The sequence below is a fragment of the Carcharodon carcharias genome, chromosome 20 (assembly GCF_017639515.1).
Source record: "Carcharodon carcharias isolate sCarCar2 chromosome 20, sCarCar2.pri, whole genome shotgun sequence".
NCBI lineage: Eukaryota > Metazoa > Chordata > Chondrichthyes > Lamniformes > Lamnidae > Carcharodon > Carcharodon carcharias.
Window position 1 is genome coordinate 80,315,586 of NC_054486.1, and position 23,588 is coordinate 80,339,173.

The 23,588-nt window shown below is 43.2% G+C and overlaps 1 protein-coding gene across 1 annotated transcript in view; it reads left to right on the top strand.

Moving 5' to 3' along the window:
* mdga2a (MAM domain containing glycosylphosphatidylinositol anchor 2a) overlaps positions 1–13,609 on the top strand; it is a 912,278-nt gene extending 898,669 nt beyond the window's left edge. The window contains exon 18 of the mRNA XM_041214670.1: positions 13,302–13,609. Coding sequence (XP_041070604.1) covers positions 13,302–13,393 — 92 coding nt within the window. The 3' untranslated portion in view covers positions 13,394–13,609. The remainder of the gene's footprint in view (positions 1–13,301) is intronic.
* The last annotated feature ends 9,979 nt before the right edge of the window (positions 13,610–23,588 follow it).

Consider the following 23,588-nt stretch of genomic DNA (forward strand, 5'->3'; position numbering starts at 1 on the left):
ATTTATTTGAGTTTTTTGAGGCTTAGCTATTGGTGTGGATAAAGGGGAACCAGTAAATGGATTTCCAAACCAGCAGATGGATATCTGGATTTCCAAAAGGCATTTGATTAGGTGCTGCACAAAAGGTTAATAGGCAAAATAAGGGCTCATGGAGTTGTGGGTAATATATTAGCACGGATAAACGATTGGTTAATGGCTAGAAAACAGAGTGGAATAAACTGGGCTTTCTCACATTGACACGCAGAAGATAGTGGAGTGCCACAAGGATCAGTGCTGGGCCTCAGCTATTTACAATCTATATTAATAACTCAGGTGAAAAGATAGAGAGTAATGCTGATGATACCAAAATAGATGAAAAGGTAAGCTTTGGGGAGGACACAGAGAGACTGCAAAGTGACATAGACAGGTTAGGTGAATGGACAACAAGGTGGCAGATAGAGTTTAATATAGGTGAATGTAAAATTATTCACTTTGGCCATAAGAATAAAAAAGGAGAATATTTTCTAAAAGGTGAGAAACTTCTAAGTGTTGATGTTCAAAGAGACTTGAGTGTGCTAGTGTAAAGAACACAGAAAAGTATGCAGGCGTAACAAGCAATTAGGAAGGCAAATAACATGCTAGTCTTAATTGCAAAGGGATTAGGTTGCAAGAATAAAGAAGTTTTGCTACGGTTGTACAGGGTTTGGTCAGACCACATCTGGAGTACTGTGTGCAGTTTTGGTCTCCAATTTAAGAAATGACATATTAGATTGGAGGGGGTACAGCGAAGGTTCACTAAATTGGTCCCTGGGATGAAGGGGCTGAGTAAATTGGGCTTCTATTCTTTGGAGTTTAGAAGAGTGAAAGGTGATCTCATTGGAACCAACAAAATTCTGAAGGGGCTTTATAGGTTGGATGCTAAGAGATTGTTTCCACTGGTGGGGGAATTTAAAACATGGGGTGCAGTATCAGAACAGGGAGCCAATCATTTAGGACTGAGGTTAGAAGAAATTTCATTACTCAAAGAGTTGTGAATCTTTGGAATTCTCCAGCCCGGAGGGTTGTAGATGCTCCATCGCTGAATGCATTTAAGACTGGGATAGATAGCTCCTTGGTCTCTTGTGGAACTAAGGGATATGGGGAGTGGGTGGGAAAATGGAGTTGAAACCCAAGATCAGCCATGATGGTATTGAATGGTGGAGCAGGCTTGTGGTGTGTGTGGTCTACTCCTGTTCCTATTCTAATGTTCTTATGACATGGTCAGTTACAGCCACTGAAAACTAACTCCAGGCACCGTAATCTGCAACACACTGAAAGGAAGGGCCATTATCTGTCCCATTCTCAGGTCTTCCATCTGTGGAGATACCTGAAATATTCAGGAGGACCTGAGCCAGCTGAATAGAGTTAATGGTGGGGTTTCACATGGTACTGTCATCAAGCTTGAAACATAACAGCTTCAGAAGGAGAATATGGCCTTGTCTTTCGCCGAGTCAGAAAGCATTCACCAAAATGGCGCCAGAACCCTGATTCCAGAAGTCCCATCCCCACACCTGGTACCCACCACTTTCCCCAGATGGAGCATGGAGGAAGGTAGTTGTTTGCATGGCCGTGGTTCACAAATATAAAACTGAAGCTGCTTTTAAGCAGATGCAATTTTTGTTAATGAGATGTCACTGCGCATTCAAGATGTCCCCCCCCATAGTCACCTGTGAATAATGTATTGCTCTGTATGTTTTATCCTTGGAGTGAGTAATTCAACTTAAAAATAACCCAGCAGCTCAAAAAGGAAAAGCTGGTTTATTTCACACTATTGCTCTGGAAGTTACTGAAGAAAAGATAAAGTTACTAACACATACACACACAAAGATTAGTTACAAGTGAAGATAAAATTATACTTATAAAAATAAAGCAAGATTAGCCCATGTTTGGTGCACGTGATATGTTTTGAAGTCGAAGTGTTGCATTGTTTGAAGTGAAGGTTTTGAGGTTGTAGAACTCACCTCCTGACAAATCTGACTCGTTATTAAATCTGCTCCAACAACACTCAAGAAGCTTTGTCCATCCAGGATATAGCAGCTCACTTGATTGGCACCCCATCCACTACCTTCAACATTCACTCCCTCTGCTGCTGACGCACAGTAGCAGCAGTGTGTAGCCTCTGCAAGATGCATTACAGCAATTAACAAGGCTCCTTTGACAGTACCTTCAAATTCGTAACCTCTACCAAATAGAAGGACAAGCTAGGCAGCAGATGCATGGGAACACCACTATATGCACGTTCCCCTCCAAGCCACACACCATCCTGACTTGGGACTATATCGCCATTCCTTTACTGTCGCTGGGTCAATATATTGGAACTCCCTTCCTAACAGCACTATTGCTGCACCTATACAACATGGACTACAGAAGTTCAAGAAGGCAGCACATCAAGACCTCCTCAAGGGCAATTAGGGATGGGCAATAAGTGCTGGCCTAGCTAGCGCTGCCCACACCCCATGAAAGAGGGTGTTATGGCTTCAATTGTTGAATTGCCAGAGGTTGTTTTAACAGGTGAGCCAATAGGTGGAATCAGAAATGAGAGAAGGTCCCTTTCTTCTGGTTCTGCAAGTGTGATATTTTCAAACTGCCTAGCTACTTACAGTAGAAGCCGTGGCTGTTACTGGATGTCTCTCCCTCTCTCCCTGGGTTGAAACTTCTTCAAGATGGTTCAAGGTGGATCTGAAACTACAGGTTGAATTTTCCTGTCATATCTTTAGCGGAGAGACAAGATGGCTGCTGTATCATGTGATTTGGACAAAATGCCAAGTCATCTTCCAAATAAGGCAAATGGTAATCCCATTTATAAATCCAAGGTCTCCTTATCAGCCACAGAATTCAAAAAGGACCAAGGTTTTCACACCTCAGGGAAAGCCATTGTCTGTTTGAGGACTCATTGAATTTTAAAAGTCTTTTCATGTCTGGGTATGTCTGCCTATAATCCACTTGAAGCTTTTCGGAAGCTTGACAACACTACAGTCGTAAAGTCAGTGACTTGTAGCAGCCATTTTAAAGATCAGCAATGTTCCTTTTAAAGAGGGCATGCAGGTTTTTTGTAATGTTCTCATGTCCGCTCAGCCATGACAGGGATGTTCAAAAGATGGGTTGTGGGTTTCAGGCATTTTAGCAAAAGGTCTAAAGCAGCCTTAGTTGTTCGGAGAGGCAGTTTACCCTTTTGAAAAGATCCAGGTACCCCTTTGGGAGAGGTAAAGTGTCCTTGGGAGAGATCAGGTGCTCTTTGGGATTGTTAAAATTAGACACAAATGTGCGTAAAAAGTGGAGATCTTCAGTGGAACTGTCAAGGCATTAAAATCCCCAAGCTCCTTAGATTTTTGGAAAAGAAAACAACCTGCAGTTGAAAAAAAATCAGTGCTTGCCATTTCACTAGCTTTCTACTGACAACAGCCTGAGGGCTTTCATTATAGGATTTGTACTGCATGACTGATTCCACAGCCTTTCGTTATCACAGTGGGGTCCTGCAATTTCACAATTTGATTAACAGCTCCAAATGGTTGTGAAGTTTCTAATGTGGGACTATGAATACAAATGTTTGCTTTTATAAGGGAGTAAGTGCATGAAGAAATTTAAATGTATTCAGTGGATTTTTGTGAATGCATGTTTTTTTTTCAAAAAGTAATGACACTTAGAACTTTATTTGATTTCATCTCACCATGGCTACTGAGATCTGCCCGTGGAGGATACGGGGTGAGTGGCATGGGCAGTGTAGGGGCAAAGCGTGGTAGGTCGGGGCATGTGCTAGCATGAGTTGACATTAAGTTGTCACAGGGGCTATAAAGGGTCATGGGGATGGGTAGAGGGGCATAGCTTGGCATGAAGGGTATAAGGGACCATGGGATATGGGTGGGGGACATGAGGTGTCATGAATTGGCATGGATGGGACATGGGGATTGTGTGGAGGATGAGGAGGTTTGAGGGGTGAGGGTTAGAGGATAGCTTTTGGGTTTATGTTTTTTTACATGTATTTATGAAAGGGAAATCATATTTGACAAACCAACTGGAGTTTTTTAAGAACATAACTGACAGGATAGATAAAGGAGAGCCAGTGGATGTGGTGCATTTGGATTTTCAGAAAACTTTTGATAAATCCCACATAAGAGGTTAGTGTATAAAATTAAAGTACATGGGATGGGGGGTAATATATTGGTACAGATTGAGTATTGGTTAACAGACAGGAACCAGAGTAGGAATGAATGGGTCTTTTATGGAGTGGCAGGTGGTAACTAGTAGGATAAGTGCTGGGGCCCCAGCTATTCACAATATATATCAATGATTTGGATGAAGGAACCAAATGTAATATTTTCAAGTTTGCTGACAACACAAAACTAGGTGGGAATGTAAATGGTGAGGCGTCAAGGCGATGTAGACAAGATGAGTGAGTGAGCAAATACATGGCAGATGCGGTATAACATGGATAAGTGTGAGTTATCCACTTTGATAGGAAAAACAGAATGGCAGGGTATTATTTAAATGGTGATAGATTGGGAAATGTTGATACATAAAGAGACCTGGGTGTCTTTGTACACCAGTCACTGAAAGCAAGCATGCAGGTGCAGCAAGCAGTTAGGAAGGCAAGTGGTATGTTGGCCTTCATTGCAAGAGGATTTGAGTACAGAAGCAAGGGTGTCTTACTGTAGCTGTCCTTGGTGAGACCTGGAATATTGCATGCAGTTTTGGTCTCCTTACCTAAGAAAGGATAGACTTGCCAGAGACAGAGTGCAATGAAGGTTCACCAGACTGATTCCTGGGATGGCAGGATTGTTGTATGAGGAGATATTGGGTCTATTAGAGTTTAGAAGAATGAGAGCGGATTGCGTTGAAATGCGTAAAGTTCTGACAGAGCTGGACAGACTGGATGCAGGGGTGGCGTTTCATCTGGCTGGGGTTCTAGAACAAGGGTCCACTGTCTGAGGATACAGGGTAGGCCATTTATGACTGAGATAAGGCGAAATTTCTTCACTCAGAGGGTGGTGAACCTGTGGAATTCTCTACCACAGAAGGCTGTGGAGCCCAAGTTACTGAATATATTTAAGAAGGAAATGATAGATTTCTAGACTCTAAAGGCGTCAAGGGGTAAGGGGAGAGAACAGGAGTTTGGCATTGAAGTAGATCAACCATGATCATATTGAATGGCAGAGCTGGCGTGATTGTCTGGCAGCTCTCGGAAACCAGATATCACCCTGACCATACCAAGGACCCCAACGCCGACCAGATGAGTGCCTGATTGGCAATAAACTGGGCTGGGGGGCGGGGGGATATGTGCGGAATGGCCATGGTGGGGTTGCCACTGACTCTCCAGCTGGTGGACAGGCCCACCACCACAAGCATTAAATTCTGCCTCTTGGCTTGATTGCAGTGTTCCCTCCTCTATGTCAAAGTCATGGATTCTGTGCAGTTCGGTGAAGTGCTGCAGTGCCAGAGGTGCCATATTTCAGATGAGAAGTTGAGCTGAGATCAGTTATTTGTTCATATTGATGTAAAAAAATCCTCTTTAAAGAAGAGCAAGACGTTTTCCCAGTGTTCAGACCAACATTCATTCCTCAACCAACACTAACAAAGTAGATTATTTAGTTGTTCATTCATTTTCTTTTCATGAGACTTTACTGTGCATAAACTAACTCCCACATTTCTTTACAAAATAGAAGTTATTTACACTTAATAAGCAATTAATTGACCAGGAGTGCTTGAGACATTCCGAGAAGTTCTCATGTAAACACAAGCCTTTCTTGTTTCTCAATACCGGGGCTCCTTGCAGGTACTGAAAGCATGTAACCCTGCCGTACTAATGCCCAGGGAGGTATCATGGTTTCAGTATTCGTATCAAAATGCTTTTCATTGCATTGACCATGTTAAATGTAACCCTGGCCTCAGTGTGATTAGAAAAAAAAAATCAAGGTAAGTACGTGATGTAATGATTCAAGAATTGCAGCCTGGTTAAAATTAATTGTTTTCATCTCCCAATAATTGACATAATTGCTGTTGTTAATTTAACAATGTTAAAATTTTACTGCCCGTTAAATTAAGGTATAATGCCTGACTGCCCTCATTACTGACTGGCAGCACTGCATACCCAGCTGGTTATTAACTACAAGACATTTGGTAAACTTCATTCCGGGCTGACTCTGATGCCTACATTTCCTTTGTGAGCCATATGTTTTTAGAATGCTATAAAGGAAAACAACAAACAACAGTGAACCATGGTGTCACTCCGGACTATAACCTAGAGTGGTCTGGGCAAAGAGGATAAAAGCTGTGCCTCTCTCCACACACCCCCTCCCCCAGAGAGATTTTCCACCAGCTGCAGGTATGGAGTATAGAACACGTGACAGCGAATTTTCCTGGTAAAGCATAGAGTATTGTCGTGGTGAATTAGAGATGAGTTTGTCTTCAGGAGATTCACTAAGTTACAGAAGAACTGATGTTCCCAACTTTTAATTGACCTTGCTGTGATATTCGGATACAAGTCAGTTTATTATCTAAAGTGCTTCAAGGAGATGCAAACCTTGAAATTAAATTGAGGACAGTTCAGCCCAAATGCTAAAGGTAAAAATTTAGCCAGTGCCTCTGAGATATTATCACCATAATCCTAGCACCCAAGTTCTAAGTTTGGATTACATGACAGGCCAAATGGCCTCCTTCTGTGCTCTAACTATTCAACAGACTGAATTTTACATTCGCAAATTGGGCATTCTGCTCCCCCCCACCGCCTCCCTTCCCCGCCCCACCGCCCCCCCCCCCCCCCCCCCCACCACCCCCATGCCGATGAAAAAATTGGCATGACAACATCGGGCCAGCAATCCGATATCATCGCACCAGCCTCCAATAATAAAGAAGACTCAAGGGCACTGAAATCAGGAGCCCACCTGCCATTTTATAAAAAACCTAATTAAAGAGCAATTGAGCTTGTTAACCAGGCAATTGACTGCAATTTCACGCAGCCCATTTCATTCCTTGGTGCACCCCCCCCCCTCCCCCAACAATTAACTTTCAAAAATGAATATTGTGCATTGGTATGAACTAAAATTCTGCATTTATAATAACAGATTGATTTTACAAGAGAAGGAAAATATTATGATATTTATTGTACATTTTTCACAGGATATGTGCTAGAAGAAATGCACATTGTAATGTGTAATATGGCTCACATGTTGTAATACACTGTGTTCCTGCAAGAGTTACTACATTTTTTTTGCACAACTTATGCAATCAATAATCATTACGATAGAGTGGGCTAGATTAAATTACATTCTTTGATATTATTTACTGGTTCGCAGTTTTAGAATAGGCATTTAGATGTACAGATTTGTAAAACTTTCACATAAACAGATTGAGGAATATAATATGAAATTTTAGGAAAGACTGCAATGTAAACACATGGGCCAGAATATTTCCCTTGTCGGGCGGGCTTCGTGGGAGCAGGCTGGGGCAGTTATGAAGCCAGCCTGTGATCGGCTCCTCTCCGCGATTTTGTTGGGGTGGGCCAATTAAGGCCCGCCCTGCATGGATCGAGCACTACCTGTGCAGGTGGGGGGTGGTGTGCAGGGAGAATGGGCCTGGAGCGCAGTTTGCGTATGCGCACAAAAGATCGCTTCAAACTCCCTGAGGCGGGAGCTGCCTCAGGGAGATTGAAGCGCTTTTTAAAACAATTAATAAAGACAATAAAATTTTAATAAAAATGTCCCCTCATGTGACTGTGTCAATAATTCCTAAATAAAGTATATATTTAAAATGCATTAGCTTTAGGAAACCTCATCCTGCTTGTGGATGAGGTTTCCAAAAAAATGTAAAGCCCGCTCGGCCTTTTCGCCTGCCCACGACCATAGGTTGGACGGGCAGTGTAAATTTCCAATTAATGGCCTTAATAGGCCTTTCAATTATTGGCTGGCATGCAGCCGACTCCAGCATGAACCCGCCGAATGAAATATCACGCAAGTGCACGCTGACGTCGGGTTGTATGCTCGACATCACCGCGCATCATATTACGCTTGGGTGTGTTGGGCCCGCGTCTGCAGCCTAAACGTAAAGTTCTGGCCATGGAAATCTATACCTATGTCAGTAGATCCAGACTTTTCATTTCCACTGATGAAGCCTGCTTGTTTCCTTATGTAGTTTCATAAATAGTTCATCCAGTTTTTTTGCCACAACCCTCCCCAAATTTTGCTGCACAATACGGCTGCACCGAGCCTGGTGACCAGTTCATCAGAAGATTATTCAACTGTGTGCCTGTCACCCTGGGATTAGCCATGACTCATCAATCCTTAGGCATTCCCAAGTATGGTCTACCCTCCTGAGCCTTTGGATGGTTGGCTTCTTGGAGACAAGACATACCACTGAAGAGATGGCTCGTGACCCCAGTGAGAAATCTGTGGATGGAGGTTGAGATGTGAGCCTATGAGAACCACACATTTACCAAGGTGATCATCAAGCAGACCATTGATCTGCTCAAAACGAGATCTCAACGCTTGGACTGTACAGTCAGCTCTCTGCAATACTCTCTGGCTTGTTTCTCATGAATCGTCATGGTCTGCTTGCATAACACAACCTGACGCTCCACAGAGTGGAAGCCCTGGCAGAGGATGATCGAATGGAGTGAGCCACACCCTGGCAGCAAGTCTGAGGATGAGTCTGAGGATGAGGAGGGGGAGGAACCAGCAGTGGAACCCAGTGTGCAACAGGCTTTGGATGGCAGAGGGACGAGGGAGGCTCTTATAATGCGACAATTTAACTAGGGATGTGGAATTTCCACATCTGAAAACATCTTTGCCTCACTCATCTCTTCTTGGTTTCTCCCACTCATCAATACCAGGGCTTTCTCTGTGCATGTGCTAATGGTGAGGCAGAATATGAAGTCATTCAAAGGGGCTGACATGAGCACAAAGTCCCATGAATAGCAGTCAGTCAATCCAAATCCAAAACAGGACACCACACACATGAAACGCAAATGAAGTCAGAGCAGCCAGTACACACAACACCGTCATTTAATGCAGAACCGAAGGAGCATATATCCAAACAAAAAAGGCCATACATTTACCCTGTGAACCCATGTGTGACGAATGTGTTTTCTTAATTCTCTCCCACATGCCACGAGCTGGTGCTCCTGTCCCCTGCTGCCATCTGTGCTGAAGACAGGCAGCTGACCCTTATGCCCCCTTACCTGGGATGACTCAGTGGGTGTCCTCTGGTTGTCTGAGGCCGTGAGGTCCACAGCATGCTGGGGGCCTCCTGTTCAGTGGCAGGAGTCTCATCTGTTGTCATGGCATTCTGAGGCATTGATGTCAATGGAAAAGGGGTGGAGCAGAAGCTGTTCCCATCAGGAGCACCCTGCGACCCATGCCCTGATTGGACAGGAGCTGCCATTGTGTCATCCTGAGGTCCATTTGGCACTCCTGCTTTCCTGAGAGGAGGCAGGACCTGGCTGCAACTCCAGGTGCCTCATCCCGCTCTCGCCCTGGCTCTGGGCACCTGAGCACAGATACAAGGAGATGGAATGCAGATCAGAACGCGCACACGGTAACCCCTCAGTGAGCTGCTGGGTTTGGCTCTCCATGACAGGTGCCAGTTTCTCTCCGGAGGATGCCACACATTCTGAAGAGCAGGTGATGGCAGCGCTCATCCTCTGTCTGTATCAGTGTGTGCAACCCCTCTGGAAGCTCTGCCACCTCTTCATATACCTTGTGCTGTATGTTCAGCACCTGCCACCTGATGGACAACTCCAGAAGCTCATCATTAGCCTGGGGCCCAGAGTCTAAGTCACCTCCAGCATTCCTCTGAGTGCCTGAGGCCTACACCATCTGAGTCTCTGCCAGCTGGTCCTGCGACTGTGATGCGCTCACACTAATATGTGCAGCCCTTTCAGCCGATTCACGTGTACCCTCCTCGAGGTGTGTGTATCTGCACTGCTGCTAGGTGCTGCACAGTGATGTGATGGTGCAGCTTCTGAGCCTCCCTCCTCAGAGATTAAAGTTGATCCCTCGGGGCTAGTGTCTGCAGTTGCAGAAGTTTCACCTGTGGGAGAAACAAAGAAGAATTATGAAAGGCACCATCATCATTTGAGATTACTTAGAGAGACACTTCCTACACACACACACACACACACACACACTTACTTAACCAGGGTTTAAACCTCAGTTACTTCAAATCTAAGACACATATTCCTCCCAAAATGCCGCAAGCTGGCAAAGTGTAACCCATCCATGCTCCCCCCCTGCCCCATTCCCCAATTTCCCCCACTCTCTTCGGCATAATCTTTCCAGGAGAAAGCCATGGGCTCTTGGAATCACACCACCCCCGGCCCATCCTCCAGCCTCCACAACCAGTGATCTGGCACTATTGGTCGGCCACTGTCTGCAAGACCTCCTCCTTCAGAGGAGTCAGTTGGCCAGGTTTGGTACTGCTTCTCCAGTCCGTGACCTCTCACGAGCATTATGTGCCCTCTTGTCCTGCAAAGGAAAAGGAACATTGTTGTGAATCTTGTGTGGAAAGACCACGCTGCTATTTGTGTTCCTAACATATCCCTTTTCAGCAGCCACCACTTCGCTAAGATCTTTGCAAAACTAACAGGTCTTGTGATTCAAACCCTTACCACCTCTACCCCCGTCCACCACCTCCACTCATCCAAGAATCCCCAGTGCCATATAATGTGGCATGTCTGCTTCATGCCATCTTCTGCACATGACCTAGACACTAGGCAGTCCCACACTTGACATGTATCACAATCTCACACATTCCCATATAGGCCCATCAGCAAAATCACCCTTGCTGATCGTAAGAGGCCATTCAGCCTCTTACGGTATGGAAACCAAGTCCTGACCTCCTCTAAGACCTCTGTCCAGCCCTCTTCAGTCTGGTGGGGAGGTCTCCTCTTGCCATCACTTGGCATGACGACCTCCCGCTGATCAATCACAGCCTGGAGGAGGACTTATAGGGAGTCAGCGTGGAACTGTGGGACTGCCCTTTGTCTGGGCCCCTTCATTTGTCCTCCCTCCATTATGCTTGGCAGATGAAAGATGCAGTGAACTTTCAAATGTGAGACCTTTGTAAAGGGGTAGCTTGACTTTCAGTCTACGTGGAGAGATGGAGTTAAAGGATAGAATAGACTCTTTTCCGAACACTTCTTATTCAGAAGGGAAATGGGGCAAGTGTGCTCAGATGATCTTTCCTCCCTGGCAAGGGTCCTGGATGAGAACCAAATGGAAAAAACATGCCCTCACCTGCTGCTGCTGCAATACTTCAATGGATTCTGTCTTCTTAACTATCACCTTGCAGCAAAGATTTTACATGGGGACCTCTCCTTATGCCGGCATTCCTTTTATTGGTTGGCAGCGCCCAACTTCTGGTTCACAGCCTGGCCCGTCTCTTGCCAGACGTCCTAACCTAAACGGTTGGACACAGTGTGCCCTTCAGGCAACTAATTAGCTGCCTGCCTACTGGGTGGCCGCTAATTGGCCAGGACCCGTTTGATTCGCAACGTAAGATGGGGGCGGGAGTAAGCGGTTCACGCTCTTCCAAGTCCACCTTCCGCACCCAGCGGAGCCCATCAAATCCAGGCCTGGTAAGCCAAATTTCTTTAGGGAGTTATTCAACATTTCACAAATGGGCATTTTAACAACCTACCTTCCCATATGGAGTAACCAGTGAGTGATAAGGGGCTGCAACACAATTGAGAGCATCAGAAAATAAACTGAGGACTAAGCTCACATTTGTTCAGTGATTTGAAACGTGAGAGTGAATGGCACTTTGTCAGGAGCTGCTTTTCTATAATCTGCAAAAGTAGTTGTTTTTTTCTACCGATGCTGATTGTAACTGTAATAACTCTATTTGCTGCATAATTTATGTTTGCCAGCATTTTCTGCATTATGTATTTTCAAAAGGTTATATTTGTGATACCTGCCTTACAGCATAAAAAAACAAATTGAGAAGGGTAGCTTTATATGATGAGCATTACAGAGCTACTGTGCTTTGACAGTCACAATAATTTCATTACCATGTTATTGTTTGATCCACGTAAGAATGAGAGCCACTTTGATTGGCCTCTTACACTCGGATTAAAATGCAGTTGTCAAAATTCACAAAACGGTAACCAAAACCATCTGGTGCATCAGGAATAAAAGTTATGGAGCCCATCATATTGCTTAACTTTATGAAAAATACACTTAAGAAAAAGGAAATTAATCCTTGAATTTCATTGCATTTCTCTAGATATTTCACCCAAAGTATCTGAGTGGTGGATCAAAATTTCATACTGTTTTTCCTTAATGACATAATCTGAGTTTTGAGGGTTTAGATTGAAAGACAACTTGATACAGTTGGTTTGAACAAGGGTTTTAATTGGCTGTGTAATACTCTCTAATCATACCATGAAAAGTCAATTTTCCACTCTCATGTATGAGCTCATCATCCAAAAAAAACCCCGAAGGTATGGTCATTGAATTCATTGATGTTTGTAGGCCCTTGCTGTGCATGGACTGGCTGCTGCATTTCCTGAATTATAACCGTGAAAAATAATTCATTGCCTGTGTAGCATTTTGGGAAACCCGAAGCTCATGAACCATAAATGCAAGTTCCTTCTTTCTATTTTTCTATCTTCCCTCCTTCCTTTTTTCCCTTTCTACTTCTCTGCCTCCTTCCTTCTCCCCCTCTTTCTCTCCTTCCTTCCTTCTTTCTCCTCTTCATTCCTTCTGTCTCTACTTCCTCCCTTCCTTCCTGCCTTCCTCTGCTTCCTTCCTTCTCTGCTGACTTTTTTCCCTCTCTCCTTCCTTCCTCCTCTCCTTCCACCCATCTGTCCTTCTTTCCTTCCTTCTCCCCTTTCCACTAAAGCCACATTTTGTGCATGTCTCAACAGTTCTAAAACAAAGGAGAGAAATCACATATATAACCAAAATAATTGGCCTTAGTTGCAGTGCCTTTGATTATCAGCACAGGAATATTGATAGTGGAACAAAATGAAGTAGATTTTTGTTTTTGTAACACAAGCAGAAGTAGCAGCAGAGCAGAAACAAAACTAGGTGAGCTGTATAGGTAAGTGATTCCCCTCACAAATTTCCCCTCCGCATTTTACGCAGACAATCTTCACTACCCAAAAAGGCAAGGTGAAATTCTGCCCAGTGCTACTAAGTCTGTATCTCTAGCATATTCCAAGTTTATAAATGTTTAATAAAACTTTCCACCCACAATCTCTATTGCTTCAATGTAATAATAGAAGTAGCATTATTCAGAACCGATTTGTCATTTTAAACAAATTTATTAATATGCACTTTTTCTTAAACTAGATGTCAAAACTGGCGGTGAAGTCTCCGTATTAATACATATATGGCTGTTTCCAGTCACTCTTGTCATCGCTATGCTAAGCCATCGAAGGTGACCTTATTATGGCAGAGGCTGTGAAAAGATTCATCGGGCATTGCACAAAGAATGAGTCTTTATCCATGGACCTTCGAAAATAATTACCAAAGATTCATCAGCTGATTGCAGATTCAAACAGTACATGTGGTGGTGAAAGGCATCATGGGAGTGTGAAGGATGCCAGATTTAAACAAAAACAAAAAAAAATGTATATGTATAAAGTGGTCAACCCAAGAAAGAGAGGAGCTTTTTTTGTTGCTTTAGAGGGATTTGATAACACAACTGCATCTAGATGGACTCTGAAAGAGCTTTAGAAATCTTTTCAAAGCACAAAGATCTGGCTGGTTTTATTACGGATGAATGGAGATGCTTGTCACCAGGAGACATAATGGCTGGCCAACAAAAGGATTTCCGACTGGAAACAGGGTAAAAGAAGTGCTGACAATTACTCTCCTTCAGAGTTTTCAGCAAAGCATTATATAACTGCAGGTCCTTGTCCTCGGCTGTCTATTCTGCTGTGAATACCTGATCTCACAACTGTCTGTAGCAAACGTTTTATTCCTTTCCTGCCTCTTCACTGTTAACTTTGCTGTGCTTTATTACATGTTTGGTGTCTCTGCATGCATTTCTGCCCACTGTATGTGAACTGGGCTCAAATAGTACTGGGCTATATAGGAGTTGCTTGTGGCCATGATAACACAACCGGTCATCTGTCTGAAGTGAGGAAACTAAACCACCTTCTGTTCATGACATGCCATAAAACCAAGTGCCTTCAATTTGAAAAAAAAAGTAGAGAAGAATTGCCGGAATCATTTAAATACAAAACACTTTGCACTGCTAATAATGGAGTGTGTGGAACCTTTTGTATATATGTTGCAGCCGATTCCCACAATTAACAGGCAAGGAAAGTAAACAATCACTGCATCGTTCCTCCAAGCAGAGAGACTCGAGTTACAATCGAAGTCCTTGGACAAGGCATTCATTAAAGCTATCAAGGTGGGAGCTGCCTGCGATCCTGTGGAAAATTAGCTTCCAATGAGGCATAAATTGGGAGCATCACTTTGTACAGTTATTGAGTGCAAATACGATGACTGAGCAAAGGTCTCTGGAGATGTGCACAGTGCAGAGAGTAGCAAACAGATGATGGATTGTACTTATTTACAGTAATCTCCATTCAGATTGAAAAATAGGCAACCTGTGCAAAAGCACCATAGTGACAAGACAAACTGTGCTGAATAACCCTGTGATTTTTAAGCTTGCAAGCACGGAGTTTTCTTTGGGATTGAAGTCTTGACTGAAGACTACAAGAAGGCTACACGCCTCTGCCCCATTATCCAAATCTGTGCCGATTGTTACATCTTATTTTCTTACTTTAATGGGGGTGGAAAACATAATGTTGCCTTTGGAGCTCAAGAAGAAAAGGACAAAGTCACACTCAAGTCACATGAAAACACATCAGACCTTAGCCAAGTGGTCTCAAATTGTTCTTGACTACTACCCTCATCCTGCTGGTTTTAAAATTCTGTGATCCTTTTTGTTTAAATTATTTGATCTTTTAAATTAATTCAAAAAATACTTTTTAGTCTAAAGATTGCATAATTGTACACTCTGAAATCCCAAGTATTGACAAAAAAAACTATATGCAAGAATTTGGATTAGAATTATAAACAAAACTGCATTGGAGCATTTGTGTGATTCCTGAGTATTGATATAAAAAGCACAAGATGTTATAAACGATGAGGCTTGAACTTTTATTTTAAATTCCATAGAAAATTTGTCCATATTCAACACAATATGGCTGCAGAGATGATTTTTCATTCATGTTCAATAAACCTCTTTTCAGGTATGGTGTGACTTATTGCATGTCTGATTGCTCGTATGGGAGATTTTAGTTACAACAGATTTAATGAGATTCTACCAAGCCCCACACTTGCAAATTCATGTTAGATATTCTGAATTTGTTTGCTGATTGCTGCAGCCACCCTCAGCTCTGGTATGTTGCATTTGATGTGGATTTCTCTGAATTCTTTCTCAAAAACTATTCTTGTGTTGTTTAATGACTTTTTTCTTTATACCATCATCTTATTCATTGTGAAATGACAGGTTTCTTATAACCCTGAATCCAGCTGTTCACATGACCCTCGCCTATCATTCACATTTGCTGTTTTTGACTAAAGATAATGTTTAGTTTATCAAATTTGTCAGTTGAGCTGAAATAATAGTGATCTCTTTATTGAGCAATTGCAATAATCATCACTGGCCTCCTTCATTAAATAGGCTAATAATTTCAGGAAAAGAAAATTTCCTTTTATCTTTGTGTCGCAAATCTGGCTCACTTTAAATATTTTTCTGTCGCTTTTCTAGTAGACAAATAAATGTTTTTTTGTTCCCTATCTAGAATTAGCCACAACAAAATTACAAATTTCAAGCAAAAGCAGCTGATGACAAAAATGATAGCTGGTGCAAATACAACACCATGATTTTTTTTGTACAGTCTTTCTTTTCATTTCCAGTTGGTGTGGACCACTGCAAGTAGCCACATTAAAGTTGCAGTTATCACTTTTCTCAGGCCATTTATACACCTATATTAAAAACTGTAAAACTCTACAAGCGTATTGTCTCTTGTTTGAATTTTTGTGTTTCCTCCCAATGTCTTAGCAATGTGATTTGAATGCTTAACGCAGCAAACTGCAGTGAGGCATGGAAAAAGGCTGAAGTACCCATTATTGATCAATGCAACTTTAGTATGCCCACTTGAAAGAGCAACTGCAATATTGCGGGTGCTATACTGTCTGGAGTGGAGGATGGGAGATTGTCATTATAAAAAGTAGACCATAAAGCACTGCACCTTTCGGAGGCTCCTATCCAGGGTAATATCCACAAGTGAGTATCTCCTCTGCCTCTTCACCATCATCCCAAAGTAGTTTGAGCTGCAAAAACATGTTCTGAGTTAAGCCCTAACATAATAAAGCTTGACCTGATGATCAGTGGAAGCAATATCTTTGTGTTGTACTGATGCTGTTGCATAATGTATAAGTGTATAAAGTGTGGGAAAGCCCTGCCGATGACAAGAGTGCCCATTTTGGCCACTTGAGGATTAAAAGCAGTATTTTTACAGGAAAATTGACATTTGTTAGATCTCAACTTGTTTAACTATCTCAGAACTCAATATTGTGGGGCTCTAGAAATCTCTCCATTGAAATGTCTGTTGTGAATTTCTAATAAATTGAAAAGTCTCAAAGTTTAGATGGAAAATGTCAATTCTGCTGAACGATATTATGGACAGAAGACGTGTTTTAGTTTGTTTGTGCCAAATTTCCCTTTCATGGATTGAGGAATACAAGCAAAGATGAAAACTTTGAATATGAATGGACTCATTTCAGATGCATACATAGATGTGGGATAATATTGAGGCTAGAATTACAGAAATCCTACAAAATTTAAAGGCCTTCACAGCTGTTGAATACTTTTGCAAGCATAGTCATTCTCCACTGTTTACCTAGAAATGCCCAAAAGCTAGCCCCTATTGCTTTCTTTTAGAATAAATTGGATAGTCCATTTAAATCGTTCGCCCCCACAGACGGTTACCATAACTATTGACAAAAAGGAAGTTTTTATTATTTTAATTACGTAATCTTTGCAAATTAGTGTGCAAGACCAACCAAATCGCATTTTATCTCTGAATCATTAACAAATGTAACATGTTAAACATATGTTTAGCCTAATAACTTTCTTAGTTTAATTCCAAAGTACTTCTCAAGATAATCCAAATTTAACCTTTAAAGTAATCACTCCAATTCCATTTAATTACCCAGATATTATCAGTGACAAGTGTGTAGTATTTTTGTTTAATCCTTATGGCTTTTACTGAATGGTGATCTGTGACTAAGAGCACAGACTGCTAATCACATCGATATACTCTACAGGTAGAAACTGTAAAGCATATGCAATGGTTATAGGATCTATTTTACCTTAGTGAGTAATGGACAACTCAGTGTTTGCCCATTTATAACTACTTGGTTGCATGCTCAAATGGTGATATGGTGTTTTTCAGCCAGCTTTGCTCAAGTGCATCAACATATGGACAGCTATTTATCTCGTCAAATGTACCAATTATCAGTGTTAGCAGTATGTTTTTGACCATTTTGTGTAATTATCAAGTTTAATTTTGTGCACTGATTGTGAATGCCTTTGGTTTAAAAGGAACTATCATTTTCATCACTGGTCATGCAAGTATCCTTGAATTCTTCCAACACTGCTTTAAAATAGACCACATCCACTATGGGGTCATGCCCATTCACAGCCACAACATTTGGTCACCTGCTTCAAGTTGATATGTTCTGAATTTTATAGAATTGATGCCAGGAAATGGCACATTAATGCATCAGAGAAATCCAGGATTGTAGACAAGTCCTCTACTTCATATCACACCTATAGGGAAGAAGCAGTTGCGATTTATTGCATTAAACAGGTTTTGAACATGATCATTTTCCTTATTTGAATATTAATAGGTTGTGGGTATGGACCCATATTTGTCCAGCATATATGGAACAATTTCTCTTACTTTGAAAATCACCTGAATTTCAGGTAAATCTAGAAGAAAAAACAGTTTGTTATCTAACATGATTAAAAGTAAACAGTGAAAAAGAATTTTAATTACTTTTTACATCTTTTAGATTTATCTGTTAGCAAAAGACGTATAGAAAAAGCTAATTACCTAACTTTTTAAAGCAGGTAATATCAGTAATGGGAAGTGTAATTATTCCATTTTTGGTACCCAGTCTCCATATCCAATGATCTCTGGGCACATATAGCATTGGCCACAAGCAAGGTTAAGTTCCCTTTGCTGTGTATGAATAACATACTGTAACCACAATTTCAGAAAACACTTTTCAGCTTCCTGTATCAGATATCCTTACAGCCTCTCTAAGCAAAGCTGACAATTCTTGGGGTACCTTTCATTCACGACTAACTGGATTGAGAGTTCTGAAACCAATTTTGTTATGTATTCGCAGAGTCACTGTATATCTTCTGTCTGATTTATCTCAGAGTAACGGAGAGATGATGCTAGTTCCCAATCGACAACAGGCTAATTTACTTTAAATCAATACTTTAAAACATCTCAGAATTTACAGGATTTTCTATACACACATGGGGCTGGATTTTACAGGGGGCCGACTGCTCTCTCCTATAGGAAGTAAAGTCAGCCGGCAGTCAACATACAGGAAAGGAGCCTACTCCGCAGCCATAGCAAGCTGCAGGCGGGCTAAACAAAATGAGAGCAGGACTTCTGCCCCTCAGTGGAATGAAGTCCCACCCTCAATGACTGGCAGCTCTAGCAGTCCTGATAGTGCCAGAGCTCCGAAGTGGGCGCAGCCAGGAGTGCAGGAAGGAGCATGATGGTTGCTGCAGAAAAGTAATTCCTGAGCTTTTAGGGCAGGCAGAATTTTTAGGGCCCAGGGAAGGAGGAGAGGAGGGTGGGGTTGTCAGGTTTGGGAGGGCAGGTGGCAAGGAAGGAAGGGGGCTGGCATCCAAAGCACACAGGACAGCCCCCGAATGAGGTGCCCTCATTTCCCACTGTTTTTCATCTAGCAACAAAAAAAAGCCTGACCACTCCCACCCGCCTGCTCATGACAACCACATTACAGCATGGAATCATATTATCCTGGTCAATAAGCTTGCTAACAAGCCTAATTGACCTTTAATTATTTATTTAAATATGGTGGGCAGGCTGCCAATGTCTGCACCCACCCACCTAGTGTCTTATAGGGATCATCTTGGGGGTGGTCGGGAAGGCAGAAATTTTACATGTACCGCCACTGAAAGCACAGCCAATGTGGGGGGAGGGAAGGACCATAAAATCCAGCCCATGGTGTCAGCTAGAAACTAGGCCTTCTCTAGATTCTGCTCTCTGACAGCTTCTGTTTAATTAGCTCTCTAGCTCCATCCACAGGCTTAAGCAATCAAGTGCAGTTACATAGATCAGTGAACTGACTAACATAATCAAACACAGATCAATCAAACAAATGAACATGACACATTTCACATGAGACTCTTAAAGCTAAGGACAGGATGCTTGAATCCAACCCATCAGCCACAGCTGAAGCTGAAACAGACTTCAAAAGATGAAATGCCGGTGAGTGAATCCTTTGCACTGCCCATACCAGCTGTGATTTAGGTGATTCTCCCTCCCAGAACCATGATAGGGTCCCCCTTGTCCTCACTTATCACCCCACCAGCCTCTGCATTCAAAGGATCACCCTCCGCCATTTCCACCAACTCCAGCATGATGCCACCACCAAACACTTCTTCCCTTCACCCTCCCGGCGGCATTCTGCAGGGATTGTTCCCTCCAGGATACCCTAGTCCACTCCTCCATCATCCCTACACCTCAACCCCCTCCCACGGCACCTTCCCATGCAACCACAAAAGGTGCTCCACCTGGCCCTTTACTTCCCCTCTCCTCACCATCCAAGGGCCCAAACACTTCTTTCAAGTGAAGCAGCATTTCACTTGCACTTTCCTCAATCTAGTCTAGTGCATTCGCTGCTCCCATTGCGGTTTCCTCTACATTGGAGAGATCAAACGCAAACTGGGTGACCGCTTTGCGGAACACCTTCGGTATGTCCGCAAACATGACCCAGACCTCCCTGTTGCTTGCCATTTCAACATTCCATCCTGCTCTCTTGCCCACATGTCCGTCCTTGGCCTGGTGCAATGTTCCAGTGAAGCTCAACGCAAACTGGAGGAACAGCACCTCATCTTCCGACTAAGCACTTTACAGCCTTCCACACTGAACATTGAGTTCAACAATTTTAGATCATGACCTCTCTCCTCCATCCCCACCCCCTTTCCGATTCCCCTTTTTTCCAAATATTTATATAGATTTTTCTTTTCCCACCTATTTCCATTATTTTTTAAATGTATTTCCATCCATTGTTTTATCTCTGCCTTTTAGCCTATTTCAATCCCTTCCCCCCCACCCCACCCCCACTAGGGCTATCTGTACCTTTCGTATCACATTCCTTAGATAATATCACCACCCTCAACACCTCTTTGTCCCTTTGTCTATGACATCTTTTGGTTATCTCCACCTATCACTGGCCCTCTATCCAGGTCTACCTGTCCCACCCCCTCCCCCCTTAAACCAGCTTATATTTCACCTCTTTTCTATTTTTCCTCAGTTCTGTTGAAGAGTCAAATGGACTCGAAACGTTAACTGTGTTCCTCTCCGCAGATGCTGTCAGACCTGCTGAGTTTTTCCAGGTATTTTTGTTTTTGTTTTGATTTAGGTGTTCTTTGCATATTGGGATTTGATGAAATCTCATGGAACTAGTTTGCAAGAGATATTGCTGGGAAATTCCTTGGAGCTTTTCCCACTTTGATACTGTAAACAGATTTTTTACATCTGCTGAACTAATGACAGAATGTGAGGAATTCCAAGGATGTTGCTGGCATTGAATTGGATGCAATGCATTGAAAATGAAATTACCTGCATAATTAAAATAAGATAATTGAAACATTTCAGGGTAATTGTGCCTTTTCTGATATTACCTCAGCTGCTTTATACATTCAGCTCAGTTACCTTTGTAGTGTCATTAGCAATTAACCTTTAAACTAAATGCACTTTTTAATATTAATCAGAATTGCTGATAATTGATTTTTAAAATGAGATTGATTATGAAAATGTTTAACAGTCATCCACTGGACCAAATATATGGTAAGTAAATTAAGTCTTTCTACAATATAGCATTATGTAAACAGCACAAATGGACCATTTACTTACCTTTACATCTGGACAAAATGTATTTATATGTATATTTGTATATCCACAGGCCAAGGAGGGTGCCACAGTCACACAGCAGGACTCTGAAAGCAGGCTGGCCTCTTCAGGTATCAACCTTCCAGAGGACATCCGCCAAGGTCATCACAGGCAGGGTGTAGCAGTCAGCAGGCTGCCTCATCCTCCACTGTGGATGTCCAGGGAGCACTAAGACATAGCAGCAGGATTAAGGAAGTTAAGAAGATGTAACTCTTTCGAGTACAAACCCGTTTCCATCTGCTTCAGATGAAGTTACATTGTTTCATAGTTTGCCATTGTGAGATTTGAACTCTTGATCTTGGGGTTACAAACCCAGTACCATAACCACTTGGCTATTTAGTTGCACAGCTTGGGAATGGGTGATAATCACTTGTACAAAATGTTCACAATTGTAAATAAACTCCCAAGAATGTCTCCCAGTTTCCCAGTCTGTGGCTCCTTGTTCTGATGAGCAGTGTTTGTGTCACTCAGGTGTGAAACCTTGGTTCCTGCACAAGATAAAAGCAGGTGTTTCAGCCCAGGACCTCTTCCCTGGGCTTTGTGCAGCTTTCAGACCACAGTGATGGTCCGGCCTCACACTCCCTGGACACATTACTGATGCCTGCACCTCATTGATGCTTGTCATTGCTGCCAGAATGTCCTGGGCAGGCGTCAGAGTTCCATCATTCTCTCTGTGTGCTCTCAGCAGCACCTTTAGGGTAGGGCTGGCCCCCATCTCTTCAGTATCTGTGACCAGTGACACTGTGCTCCTGAAGGGCTCAGGTGCTGAAGGCTGACAAAGGATCAGATGCTTTTAAAGTTTCATGGCTGCGTATCCATGATGTGACCCTGATCACGGAGCATAAGCGAGCTGCCCGCAGCCAGACAGGAGTCAGACATTCTCAGAGACTGTGTAAAGATCTATGGATGTCCTCACTGCATGTTGTCCTCCTCCCCAGAACAAAGAAACAGTAAAATCTGGGAAATAAGGATACTAGTCCGAACTGGTCTTGTATATCTTAAAATGGAATATCAGTAAAAACTGGGAAATAAGAGTTCTGGTCCAAACTGTTTTTTCCTATTGGGTCCTCCTGGAATTGAGTGACTGTTAGGGCCTCCGCTGTGTCTCCATGACAGGAGCATTATCACTGAGGGAATGTCCGCTTCTATAAGCCAGACAGGAACCAAATGTTCATAGATGCAATGTGAGGATCTTATGGTGTTTCCTCACTGCATGTCGTCATCATCCTCCATAAACCTAGCAGCTATGAGGGCATCTCAAGCGCGCTTGCCTCATCTGGGCAGTGCAAGAGCCTCATCCCCATCATCGCCGCCTTCAAGAACCTCCTCACCTTCAACACCTTGATGTCCTCCTCATTGGAGGAGACCTCCAGCTCCTCCATCTCCTCCTTAGCCAGCTCCTCTCCCCATTGCAAAGCCAGGTTGTAAAGGGCTCAGCAGGGGATGATGATGTGTGACACCCTCTGTGGACTATAATGCAGGGCTCCACCAGATCGGTCCAGGCACCAGAACCTCATTTTCATCATCCTGATGGTTTGCTCCACCAAAGTGCGAGTTGCAGCATGAGCCTCATTATACCTTCGCTATGCTGCAGTCTGAGGCTGCCACCTCAGCCATGACATCATAGGTGACATCAGCCATGTCCTCTGCAGGTAGCCCTTGTCCCCGAGGAGCCATTCCTGCAGCCTCTGTGGATGTCAGGGATCTGTGACTGACTGAGAATGTAGGATTCATGGACATTCCCTGGAAACTGTGCGCTGAGCTGCAGGATGTATTTGTGGTGGTCGCACACCAGCTGCACATTCAGTGAATGGAATCCCTTGTGGTTGACATAGTTGACTGCTCGCTGCGATGGAGATCTGAGCGCCAGGAGAGTGCAGTCAATGACACCCTGAACCTATGGGAAACCTGAGATTTGGGCAAATCCAATCGCTCTTGTGTCCTGGTTGTCCTGGTCCCGGGCTAAATGCACAAAGTTGTGAGCCCTCACAAAGATGCCGTTAATGACCTCACAAATGCATTTGTGGGTGGAGGCTTGTGATATCCTACAGAGGTCACCTGTGCAGCACTGAAAGGACCCACTGGCATAAAAATTGAGTGCTGTGGTCATTTTCACAGCCACTGGCAGTGGATGCCCTCCGTGTCCCCATGGCAGCAAATCCTGCAGTAGCCGGCAGATGTGACCGATCAGTTCCCTAGACATGCACAGTCTTCAGCGATACTGGTTCTCGGTCAACTGCAGGAATGAAAGGCAGCTTCTATAGGCCCTGGGTATAGCTAGGTGCTGACCAGCAACGGCTCACTGTGGCTATTTAACAGTGTGTGCAGGAAACCCAGCCGCCCCTTCTTCCTGAGCGTGCTACTCCTCCCTCTGCACAGCCAGGCACCTCCG